The sequence below is a fragment of the Sardina pilchardus genome, chromosome 18 (assembly GCF_963854185.1).
Source record: "Sardina pilchardus chromosome 18, fSarPil1.1, whole genome shotgun sequence".
In the NCBI taxonomy this organism is placed as follows: Eukaryota; Metazoa; Chordata; class Actinopteri; order Clupeiformes; family Clupeidae; genus Sardina; species Sardina pilchardus.
In genome coordinates, this window is record NC_085011.1 from 17761513 (window position 1) to 17774840 (window position 13328).

Consider the following 13328-nt stretch of genomic DNA (forward strand, 5'->3'; position numbering starts at 1 on the left):
AGTGCTATGGAGACAAACATGCACACTCCCACAAGCCCACATGTACCTCAGAGATTATGTAAGAGGGAGAGAGACACACACTCTTCCCTGGCTGACTGCAGTGAAGAAGGTTACACAAACAGAGAGGTACTTACTTGGCCTCTCTCTATCTCTCTCTCTCTGCAGAACAGGCAATTGAGGGTCAGTAGAGACCCTTCAGAGATCAAACAACCTGCAGTCACTGCCGCAAGACAAGTTGAACCACATGTCGCCCAACTATGCGCGGTAATAGACGGCGCGAGCCAAAGCTACGTAACGCTTACGTCACTTCTGACTGTGTTGGTTACAGGTGCTGCACACACACTGTGGGAGGGGTGTCCCGAACAGCCAGACAGATGGCGAGATACTCAGGGTGTGCTGTCAGAGATAAGTCAGGTAATTTACAAGTGGAAACATACACCTACACACAGATTCCTCACAAACGCGTGCATGCGTGCGCACGCACACACACATACACACACACACACACACACACACGTGCCAGTGTCTGTTACTGTTAAATGGCTTAACAGAGTAGTAAATCTTCATGCATGGTATTCAGGTTCCACTAAATATTTTTCAGGAAAGTTATTTTGAAAGCTTTTCAGGGCATGTTAATTGAGGCTGAGAACCGTTCTCTGTAGGGATATCCAACCAAAAACACAAGCACGGAAATATTAGATCTGGGTGAGATTTTCCTCAAAACAACCACACTGAAAAAGCTTGGCATCATGTGCCACTACTGGATGGAAAAAAGCGAGAGCTAGAGAGACTGCAGTAGGCTACAGGAGCTTCTCCAAGATGGCAAGAGATAGCTGAAGAGAGCGATTAACGATAACAAGCAAGATAATGGCAGAGCTTACATCATCAAACAAGCTCAGCTGTGAATGGACCTTTACACCAAAGCAATTAGACACATGGTACTGTGGGTTATGACATTCTGTCAAACTAATGGGATTTAAGGCACAGCATGAAGCAAAGTGAAACCACAACATTCCACATCACAAGCACTATATTTCACCTTTTACCTTTACATTTTTAGTAAACAGCTTTTCTGTATTTTTGAGAGATTACCCAGCACTATCCCTATCTAAATATGAAAGGTTTTGTAGCCTACTGTTTTGCCAATACAGCTTCTATAAAATAATTTCCTACAAATTAAAACTACAGGACAATTTAGTTATGGTCCTATAAAATAAGAATGTCACATAAAAAAACAACCTTCTCAAATTGACAATCCTATGAACAGAGATTTGTGTGTGTGCCAATCTGTGGTAACTGCAAACCCACACACTTAAAAAGACTATGGATTGTATTTGTCAGTGATCTGTGTGCTGTGAGCCAGTGAGCTGTTTAAATGCATTATGCCTATGTTATGTTGTTTGCAACTATATCTATTCATATATTTACAACTGAGCTGTGCTGTTATTTTTATCTTGCATTCCCAAGAGTTTCTGGATCCCAAATAGCTCCATACTGAAGAGCCTTCATAGCTATTGTCTCTGCTTCCTTACAACATCAGCATGATGGTGTTATATATATAAAAAACTAGCCGATTAGAAAATAAACGCTATTAAAATGGTAAAAATGTGCATAATGCAGCTTTAAAGTCACTTCATACAGTAGCACACACCAAAGAAAAACGTAACATCAATCAGTAATACACTTCAGACGACCATCACCATCTTTTCATCTCTGACTTCAGATAGCTGTAACTTTACGCCTGAAGCCCAGAGAGAAAGCCACTGCAGCATGAGTCATCCCTAAACCATCCTGACAGTGACACCAAGACTATGACCAAGACGGAGCTAACAACCAAGCTGACACTCAAGCTGAGAGGCTCAGGCTCTCTGAAGTGAAGTGATGCTGTGAGTTTGGCTGCACTTTGATCTCTGCTCCACCAGGCTGTGATGGCGTATGGAACCATGGGATAATAATGACTCCTCCATTGGAGAGAGGGGGAGAGAGGGAAAGAGAGAGAGGACAGAAAGAAAGAAAAAGCAAGACACAGCATACAGTATGTCTCTATGTCTCTCTCTCTCTCTCGACTAAGCAGAATATATAGTGCAACATATTCACACATATATATATATATATTCCTTCCCATCTCTCTCTCTGTAAACACACACACACACACACACACACACACACACACACACACACGTGTGGATTAAACAAAAGAAAGAGAGGGGGAATAACTCAAGGAGACAGGGAAAACAAAACCCTGGAGCAGCAGAGAGGTGAGTTATAATGGTGGGGGTTGGGGCCCAAGCAGAGACTCCTATTCTATTCCCAGTCCTCCTTCCATCCTTCAGAAAAGCAGCGGCCTCTCTCCCTGTACCGCCTCTCACTCCTGCACACAGGCAGTGTTGGCTCGGTGGAGCGGGGGCTTTGTGTGTGCACCGTCCCTTTGTGGGGGCGGACAATGGCCTCGGCCCTCTGAGCAGTAATCCTGTTCACCTGATCCACAGGTGTGAACAGCGCAAAGAAATGCTGTCACCTTAGACTGGACACACAGTAGTGTGCACACACACACACACACACACACACACACACACACACACACACACACACAACTCACACACACACAAGACTAGACCAGGTGTAAAATCTTGGCAGTCACGCTTTCAATTTCATGCCAGAAGACAAGGAAGCTGCTTTCAAGGCTGCTGTCACAGACATCTGTCAGCTGTTCATAACGCAGACCCACATGCATGCACACATCTACATATTAACACACAGACTCAAATACACATAGACTCAAATACACACAGTGTGCAGACACACACACACACACACACACACACACACACACACACACACACACTCAAGGCGGTCTGTCGTGCTGAAAGTGGGCAACTGAGTCAAACTCACTGTCTGACACATTTGGAGAATGGAGGAATACAAAAATAGCTGGAGTGTGTAGCGAGTTGTGTCTGCATGTCTGTGAGCTATGTTAGTCTCGTGACAGCCTCAGGAGTAAATACACACACAGCTCGCTGCAGTGAGAAGCTGAAAACTGCTGATGATACAATCATTAAAACATCTCAGCAAGTCTATTATCAAGTTAGATGTATGTGTGTGGTGTGGTGTGGCGTGTGTGTGTTAAAGCATGTGTGTGCACACAGGGTTCTATTCACTGAACAAATACAGACCTAGAGCAGGGCAGAGTGCAGTGTTCAATCACACACTGCTTCAACACACTCTATTTACAGTTTCCTCAGAAAAGGACTAACATATTTTTGCAGGACAGTTCATCACCTCTCCTCTGTGTGTGTGTGTGTGTGTGTGTGTGTGTGTGTGTGTGTGTGTGTGTGTGTGTGTGTGTGGATATATATAAATATGGTGGTGTGTGTCTGTTTGTGTGTGTGTGTGTGTGTGCAGTGGGGGGAGGGTACTGTCCAATCCCTATCCAAACAGTACTATCTCAACTTGTGAGCCACACACACACACACACACACACACACACACACACACTTATGTACAGCTTCATTAAAAATAATAATAATGAATTCTGCAAGCTAGAATGTGTGAGTACTCTCACCATTTCGTCTGAGAAGGCTGAGAAATGTGAAATGTGAGTCCCCTCCCTTCATGTGCCCTGTAGAGAGGTGATTCAACCGCCCGCCTCTCGCCCACCTCCCAGGCTAAGCAGAACGCAGAGCGCACAATATTCAACCGTTCTGAGCAGCAAGGCTTCCGGAGACAAGCAGTCTCAAGGAGAGCATTCAAAAAACCCAGCATTGTGATAAACACAATAGGCAAATTAGAATAGCCGATTTGAGAGGTTTGCTTAAATGTCAGCCAGAAATAAAAACGGTTTCGAATTCGAGGTTTCGAATTGCCCATGCAAGAGAAGGCTGTTCTAGTGCCAAGCACAAATCCTTTCAGCTAGAGGAGCACAATGAATGCTGTGCGCTTTCAGGGTGTGCTGAATCTTCACAGCAGTGAAATATACCTATATGTAAAAAACGCTTCTCCAAAAGGGAAAAAACCCAGTCTCACCTAACCATGCTCTTGTCTACAGAGGTTTTAATTAAAAGTAAGGTATAGCAAGTCCTCAATACCCATCTGATTTCTAAAAAGTAAGAATGAAGGTTAACTGCAAAGGCTCTAGGCTGTTATGGGAAAATGTCTTATTCAACAGGCATTGGAGGTGTACATTATGTGCATTAAATAAAACACACAGTATGTGAGTGAGTGGGTGCAACCCTGTGTGTGTGTGTGTGTGAGTGTGTGAGTGTGAGAGAGAGAGAGAGAGAGAGAGAGAGTGTGTGAGGTCATTCTGTTTGCTAAGGATGTGCTCTGAAACCGTATATAATTACTGACAATGTCCTAAAGGTGTTTGACTATGGACTTAAGCTATAGAACAAGAGGGAGTCGGAGATAAAATAAGGGTGGGAGGGAGAGAGAGAGAGAGAGAGAGAGAGAGAGAGGTGGGGAGTGTTTTGTAGGAGGACGAGCATAAGGGAGGTGAGAGTAAGGGATGACGGAGAGCAGAGTGATAAGAACAGAGTGAAGGGCTGGTCTCCACCCTGATGCTGCTGATGGGATTTCAACCAGGAGTTTCACCATGGCCTCCTCACAAACAATCCTAAGCACCTAGTGTGTGTGTGTGTGTGTGTGTGTGTGTGTGTGTGTGTGTGTGTGTGTGTGTGTGTGTGTGTGTGTGTGTGTATCTCAACATCTGTGTGTGCGTGTGTGTGACGTATGTGCAAGCATATGTATTTTATAATGAAACTGATCTTTCTTCCAATTTTGATTTGCACTACAACAGGAAAGACATAGTTTTATCGCACACACACACACTGAAAGCAGACACACACATCTGGCACACACATACAAGAACACAACCCACACTAGCATCAGGGGTGTGTATACTCCAGTAGGCTTCGGTGTTTATATGGTAGATATACAGAACATTGCAATTCAGACCATCACCTAAATATATATGTACACACACACACACACACACACACACACACACACACACACACACAACACACACACACACACACACAGAATGTCTCTCTCTCTCTCTCTCTCTCTCTCTCTCCTAATCAAAGCAATCGTATAGGTTGAGGCTCTGCCATGAAAAATATATTCTACGATGTGACCACGACAAACACATCAGTGATTCAAGCAGCAGCTGCAGGCAGCAGAAGCCACCGCAGCACCGACTTGTTCATGTCCATAGAAATGAGCAGGGTCAGAGTGCCCAGGTATCTATACAGAATCCTGATCAGAGGTTATGTGATGGTGACTTTAGTCATAACAAAAAAAATTAAAACCACAGACACAAGCAGTGAAGACACAGAGCTCCTTTCTTAGTTCTGTATCACTACAGCAGAACCTTCTAGTAATACAAATGTGACTGAGATACCAACCAAACACGCCCTGCTTAAAAAACAGAAGGGTGGGTCAAGGGTATCTAAATTCAAAATAAGGGAAATTTGAAACAAGGAAAATAAACATATTGTTATTGCCTATGCTCAGTCTAATAGCATGGCCACCAGGGGAGTTTCTTTTGTTTCCGTAATCCCTGAAACAATATCTCTCACCAAATTAATGTTTTGATGTCAGATTTTATGTGTTTATGATGTCACATTCCTTTGAATGTCATTTGTAATCCTTTTTTTTTTCTTTTTTTCAAAAATGCTGTGGGGGTTTGAAGTAACTGTGCTGGTATAATGTATTTGATGACTGGTTTTCATGGTTAATATAATAAACACTTGCTTTTCAGAACTCAAATATTTTCTAAATATTCTTAACTTGGGATTCAGTTCAGTGTTGTTGGTAGTTCCACCCTAAGACAGAGTTCTGCATATATGTGCTGTGCTATACGCTATGCACTACGTGCTGAACATTTGGTGGAGATTCCTTAGCTAAACCACCGTGAAAGGGGAGGATAAGAATAAATACATGAACATCCATAAACAAAAACATCAATTAGTGTCTGACGACGTGTCTTACAAACTCACACCACTGGACCAGCCAGCATTCATTATATTCTTATTAGCACCTCCCACTAGCCTGTCTGTATGTGCAGCACATTGCAAAATATATCATTTGTGGTCAACTACACTTGGTACTAGCCTCACCTGGACCTGTTTCCCCAGGGAGCACATGCAGCCCACACACAGACACACAGACACACAGACACACAGACACACAGACACACAGACACACAAGACACACAGACACACAGACACACACACACACACACACACACACACACACACACCTCCCCTGTGAGTAAGTGGCTTTGAATAAAGGCACCTGCTAGGTAAGCCACTGTAAATCCTCCTGTCCATCACACACAATGCAGGTCTCCCCGCTGCTCAGTTCATGCAAATAGGCCTGACAGAGATACAGTAAGAGCTTAATCAGTCATGATATGAGGCTGGCACGAACATCTGATATAACAGACCTCGTATAGCAAAGCTGACATTTCCATACTTTGAATGCATGAGTGTATGTGTGCAGTGTGTGTGTGTGTGTGTGTGAGAGAGAGAGAAAGAAAGAGAAAGAGAGAGACTCTGTGTGTGTGTGTGTGTGTGTGTGTGTGTGTGTGTGTGTGTGAAGAATGAAAGAGAAAGAGATCATCCTCTTATCTTTTCAATGACTATAGCTGTAGTCATTGACAGTATTCCATCACCACTGCACTCAAACACGGCAGCACGGTGCATCTCAAACAGACAGCCCAGGAACGCACTCTTAAGGCTGGCGCCTACCGGACACGTACGCGGTGCGCCGCGACAATAAAGAAATTAGAACTTTTTTTTAACGGCGCAAAGCCCACTAGAAACGTCTGCCGCGCAGCAGCGGCACAGGGATAGAAAACTATTCTAAAATCCTGCGCGTCAAGCCCAGACCGCCGAACGCCGTGTCCGGTGGGCGCCGGCCTTTAGCTTGCCTATAAGAGGCCCTACGCTTATGTTTAAACATGGAGTGTGTGACTGTGAGACTGTGACAGTTGGGACAAGTGTATAAGTATGTGTGTGAGTATGTGTATATATGTGTGTGTGTGTGTGTGTGTGTGTGTGTGTGTGTGTGTGTGTATGTATATGTGTGTGTGTGTGTGTGTGTGTGTGCGTGTGTGTGTGTGTGTGGTCTTACCGCTGGCAAACACGGTGGTCCGCGGGGTGACGTCCAGCTCCATCGGGGGCCTGAAAGGGTAGCCCCCCCACACCGACACACAGCGCAGCCACAGCACAAGCAGCAGCAGCAAGGCATCGTGGGTCGCCATTGCCGCCAGCCCTGTCCGTGAGGAGAGACCGGCCGCAGAGGCCCCCCTTCTACCAATCATACACACACGCTCTTACACAAGAAACCACACACACACACACACACACACAAGAGTAGTCCACACTGGTTGGGAGGTTATTCTGTTCTTCTGTGCGCTGGTGTTGCTACCTCATGGTTCAACTGCAGATATGATCTAGAGAAAGGAAAAGCACACACACACACACACACACACACACACACACACACACACACACACACACACACACACACACACACACACACACACACACACACACACACACACACGGTCAGTCAGTGGTCTCCCTCTGTGGCCTACCCAAATTAGCATGAAAAAGGCAAACGCAGCTTTCAAACAGCTCAAGGTAACATAAGAGTGCTTTTGAATGGAGAAGCCAAGAGTGAGGTTTTGTGTGCCGTATCAGCATCCTACTCCCTCTCCTCCACTATCGTCCACACAGGAGTCTTGAGAAGCAGCCGATGGGTGCTACTGAGATTAGGACCTCTTCTGTGCCTATAAGTGTGTGCGCACTCACTCACACACACATACATACACACACACACAAAAGCTAGAAAGCTCTTTCCATCACTCTCTCTCTCTATCACACATACAGTTACAGTATGTACACACATTCACACACACACACACACACACACACAAAACTCACTGGCTCTCCCCTTCTCTCTATCACTCACTTACACACACTCTCTCTCTCTCCCTCTCTCTCACACACACAAACACACATACACACACACAGATCAAAGTCTCTTGGTTGCTGCTGCACCATGTCAAATGACTCTGACCAATTTGGTGTCTAATCCTCTGCAGCCGCCAAGATCACTGCACTGAGCGCAAGAGGCCTGCAGGACGAGGTGAGGCAAGAGTGTGGGAGGGAGCTGATTGGAGGATGAACCCTGAGAGGTCCAGGAGCTCCTCTCCTACTGCTCTTCCATCAGACCTTACAGTCATTTCACAACCACTAAGGGAGCAAGAAAATACCTGTTGATATTTGCTGACAGCACTGCAAGATTCAAAGTGTTTTTCATGTAAGTTTGTCGATGGGTGTCAATTATTATAGGGAAAACTCAATCAAATGTTTCAGGATGCCTGCTCTTCTAGGAACAAAATCAAACTCGATAAAGTATATGATTGAGAGGTGAATTAAAGGATAATGTATCAGCACATAAAGAAGAAGAAAACATGTAGAAGACCACCAAAAAAACACATATATGTTGATTAAGTGCTGTGAGCTACAACAACAATCACAACATGTTCCACCGGAACAGTTAAATGTCAGTTTGTCCTTCTGAATGCACACGTAAATCATACTGGCAAATTCCCACATGACTCCTGTCTGAAGTCCATGTGTGAAACCAGTCACACTCACCAACGCATAGCAAACATATCATCTGCATTTCTGTTATAATAACAGTCGTTACCTGCTTATCATAAACCACCCTGTGACCAACCTTTAACGACAGTTCAACACACCATACAGCCACACCAATAACAACACAATGTCTCAATCACTCAGGCCACTGCACTGGCAGATAAGATAGCAACAGCTATGTGGCAACAACGCAAAGCACCATCCATCCCTGTTGCTAAACACAGAGATCGATCATCAACACAGATACCTCGGAAACCACAAGGTAATTTCACTCAAAATGACGTGTCAAGGTATCTCTCTAACAAAGAGGCGACTGGAATGTCATTGGTTGGAACTCTGACTCATTCATGTCCTGTCAAGTCATCTCTCTTCTGCGGACTCCCAGAAGAGCCAACCACATGCAGTCGCTGTGGTAGGAAGATTCAGACAGCCTCTGAGCGAAGCACCTCACCTAGCCACAGCACTCAGTGATTTCTCTGTCCTTCTATTCTTCTCTCTAGCCATCTCTCTCTCTCTCTCTCTTGGTCTCTCTCAAGATCAGTTGTTCCTCTCCGTCTTCCTGCCTTGCTCTGCCCCACGTCTTCTGTACATTCGTCACACTGTCTTCTGTAAACAGTGTAATTTTCTCCCTGCCTGTCTAATATAAACACTCACACTCTCCCTCTCGTCTCTGTTAAACAAACGTGTGGACCAGAGGGAACGCAGTTTCTCTTACCCTCGATCAGTCCCCACACAATTTAGTCGCTCCCTCGAGCACACAACACAAACACACACACACCTGCATAAATAAGAGAAGGGCTGCTTTCCATTACAAACACACACACACGGTCATATACATAAACAGGAACGCACTGACGTACACCCAGACACTCACTCGCTATCCCATCTTTCACCGCAGATGTTGCATCAGAGTAAACACTGGCAGGAGCTTTTCATTGCACACGCTCACTGGCACCACAACTGTATTCCCCACTGACCCTGTGACAACAGCCTGGATGCCACAGCTGCAGGGACGCAGGGGGATCATCACAGAGAAGCACAACCTCCTCCGGTGGCCCCAGGAGAGCTACACTCGAGAGAAGAACTGTCCCCTCGCTTTCAACCTCCTACTCTGTCTGTCCCTTTCATCAGTCTTCCCACTCCTCTCTCTCTCTCCGCTCCTCTCCCTCTCGATCCTGGAACGGCCGGCTACTGAGCCATCATTGTGTGCCAGTGAGCCTCTAAATCCCATTAAGGAGACCGAAAGTCTGTCTCACAAATAAGCCGAGGGAATGTGTTACAAGTTACCACCCGAGTTCTCCAAAAAGATGATGAAAACATGCCAGGCTAAATCTGTCTGTCTGACAAACACCTTGATAATACATAGAGTAATCCATCTTATTTTTCCTCAAAACTTTTCCCTGATATGAGTCATTGCTTAAGCCTTGAGTCAACTGATTGCACTCATCACAGCTGGCTCTAAGCATGGAAGGCTTCACCCAATAGGACTATGAACCTGCTATAGAACCAAATGAACACAAGGGGCTTTAAATAATAATGAACCTGAAGAAGGCAGGACATTAAATGAACTGTGTGTGTGTGTGTGTGTGTGTGTGTGTGTGTGTGTGTGTGTGTGTGTGACAATAGGGACTCACCACTCCACATGTATGTTCAACTAACATTCTATCCCATCCCACCCCATCCCACTTACTGTATACCACACACACACACACACACACACGCACACACGCACACATACAAAGGTCAAAACCGCAGGCTGCCCCTCACAGAAGGGCAGCAGGGATCAATCTCTCAATCGCCTTTTTGAAGGTTACCACAAATTCATTGCATTCGTTCCTCGAACACTCCCACTCATCCACTTTTTCCTTGCTCACGTTACCTAAAGCTCATTTCCAATCAAATCACTGTCACATAGAGAGCCAGCGCTTTGAATCTGCTGTCAGGCTGGGTTGGCTCATGCGCGGATAAAAATAAAATGGCTCATTGTGTGTGATGTCAATCCAGAGGTCTGACATCAAAGCAAATATCTCCCTTTCAGATTGGTACGGTGTCATTTTTTTCTCAGGGTGATTGATATCGCCATGTACGCAGCTGGCAATGAGGACTTTAACAAATACAAATACGAAAAAAAAAGAAGTACAAAAATAAAATCTCCACTTGCCATCTGTGACGATCACAACTTCCTCCACAAACAAAACCAGGCCACTGAATCTCACTCGCATCGTGTCTCTTGACAGCATTGGATCAGGAGTGTAGATAAAAGACCCCTGGCATAAATATTTGCCCAGCATTATAATTAGTTCTGCCTGTCGCACACTTAATCCAAGAACATCACTACTGTTTCGATAGCGGCTTTGAAAGGCAGCACCAGAACTGTACACTTGTGAGGGGGTTCACTGAATGTAATTGTAACATTGGAGACAAACTCAACAGTGGGTTTGCCAAACAGGGATATCTCTGGAGAATCTACTAACAAACACTGCTTTAGCCAGACAGTTTAGAGCAAACAAGAACTGATTGAGCCATTTGGCAGTCAACAAGATCTCTGTCTCACACACCCATCTCTTTTGCACAAGACATGTGAAGCAACCATAGTTTTTGCCGTCTCTGCGCTGACTGAACAGTAGGGGAGTTGGCGATGTTGTATGCAGCATCAGTGAATGACCTTAAGACTGCACACACTGAGAGACTGTGTGGGTCTAAGACCAAGAGATAGAAAGCAGGGAGAATGGATATCCAGCTGACAGGGCACAGTTAAAAGAGCACAAGTATTATCATACTGCCTTTGGGTACTGAATGGTGCTGAGAGGAACCTGTCAATGTGTGAGTAGCCTAGTCATTTTTGCTGCCAGAAAATGATTGAAGGGTTTTTTTTGTATCAAGCTTACTACTGCATTAATTGCATAACAATTACATTTTAGGTTATAACTGCTCACTTGATAATGGTCCTGCGCTGTATTTGAACCAGTGTATTAGTGCACTGTGCATATGCCATTCAGTATAATTAACACTGACATATTCAAACTATTATTAAAGAAATATGCTCTTTGTGCTGTCAGCTGTATTCACTTGTATCAAAGAAATGTGAATTATAGGTCACTTTTTAATGCAAGGAACAAAGGTCTGGGCTGACCATGCAATGCACAAAGAAATGTTCCAAATGTGTTATGTCGAAGAAGTGAGCAAAGGATATTGCCTTTAGAAAATAAAACACTAGAGAACTTATACCACCAGTTTTTCAGGGAACTTCGATCATGAGTCTGAGAAAAAAGAAAGGAGAACCTGGAGTTCTCTGATAATCTATCAAGATATGAAGCACCAGCACTCAAAAACTGCTCTGGAATATGGAAACACACATTGACTTACATAACCTGAGTCTTCTTTTCCCACAGTAGCCTAGTCCATCTCATCAAGCTATCAAATACTCAGCAAAATGTTACTCCAGATGGATTTTAATTCACATTAAGAGATACTGTAGACTAGGTTACCTGCATAATGCCACCTGAGAGATGAAGGATCAATACGTCACAGAGTAGACAACTAGACTGAGGATATTTAGCTTGAGATAAAATAGGCTATAAAACCAAGCCCACGCTAATATTTGTCTTAGGAGAAGTCAAAACAATTAGGCCTGGCATGTCTCTTAAAATTGCATTGCATTTTCATTAAATGGCTTGGCCCAATGATTAACAAGTTGGTCATGGAAATTATTAACCAGTGCTAGTGTCTTGAGCTGGTGAAGTTCATCGCATGTTTTCATTCAACTGCAAAACTTATGGTCTAAAAAGTATGACATTCAACTAGAATAACTTGGCATATAATTTGCCTTTGCTTCAAACATCGCCTCAAAATGTCATAATAGTTCAGATATTTACCAGTGGTTCTCCGTTGAACGCATGTCCCTTCCAGTGAAAGCAAGTGGGGTTAAAGTAGGCGCACGAGTCATAGCAGAGTTGAATAATCACGATTCGGCCCCAGCAACATCGTACCGAAAGGAAAACGTGCATATCACTACCTCATAAATGTGAAGCGCTTAGTCCAGCTATCTGGCACACAACAATGTAGACTTTGAATAGCCCCATCCGCTCTCTCAGTAACGTGAAATTACCGTATACTAGCGAGGAGGTAAGAATTTTCTGTTGGGGGGTAAACACGCCCATCACCGGCATAGCCTACTCAATAGAGCCGGTTGCACAAACTCAACCTCATTGGTCGTGTAAGCTATACTATACCAGAGCCATAAATGTTTTCTGTACCACTCTGCGCTACACTACAGCGTCAGATTGTGAAACCACACATGCGATTAAACGCCAATTTCTAAAATTCAGGGAGCCATTATGAAACTCCCAGTTTGACTTCATTGATCATCTTTTAAACACCTTAGTAAGTTATTATTCATGTCCATCTGAAGTTCATCAAGGCGTTTTTTATATTGCTGCTAAAGAAAAGTTGTGTGCGCAGAAGGGTAGCGTTGTGCGTTGTAACATCACGCCGACAAAATGCACATAAGGAGAGCAGACTACTACATCATTTATCCATATCATAGATATAACATCAAAAGCATGTCATCATCCTCTCCATGCGGCTAATGGAATGTTGAAGAGTGCATTAAATGTTTTCATTAGCGAATAACAGAGATGGCATCGGCAATAT

General features: G+C 44.2%; 1 protein-coding gene across 2 annotated transcripts in view; it reads right to left on the minus strand.

Moving 5' to 3' along the window:
* LOC134063471 (semaphorin-4G-like) overlaps positions 1-12756 on the minus strand; it is a 37517-nt gene extending 24761 nt beyond the window's left edge. For both annotated transcript variants that reach the window (XM_062518959.1, XM_062518958.1), the window contains exons 1-2: positions 12551-12756; positions 7138-7459 (exon numbers count right to left, since the gene is read on the minus strand). In XM_062518959.1, coding sequence (XP_062374943.1) covers positions 7138-7327 — 190 coding nt within the window. In that variant the 5' untranslated portion in view covers positions 7328-7459; positions 12551-12756. The remainder of the gene's footprint in view (positions 1-7137; positions 7460-12550) is intronic.
* Between the last annotated feature and the right edge of the window lie 572 nt (positions 12757-13328).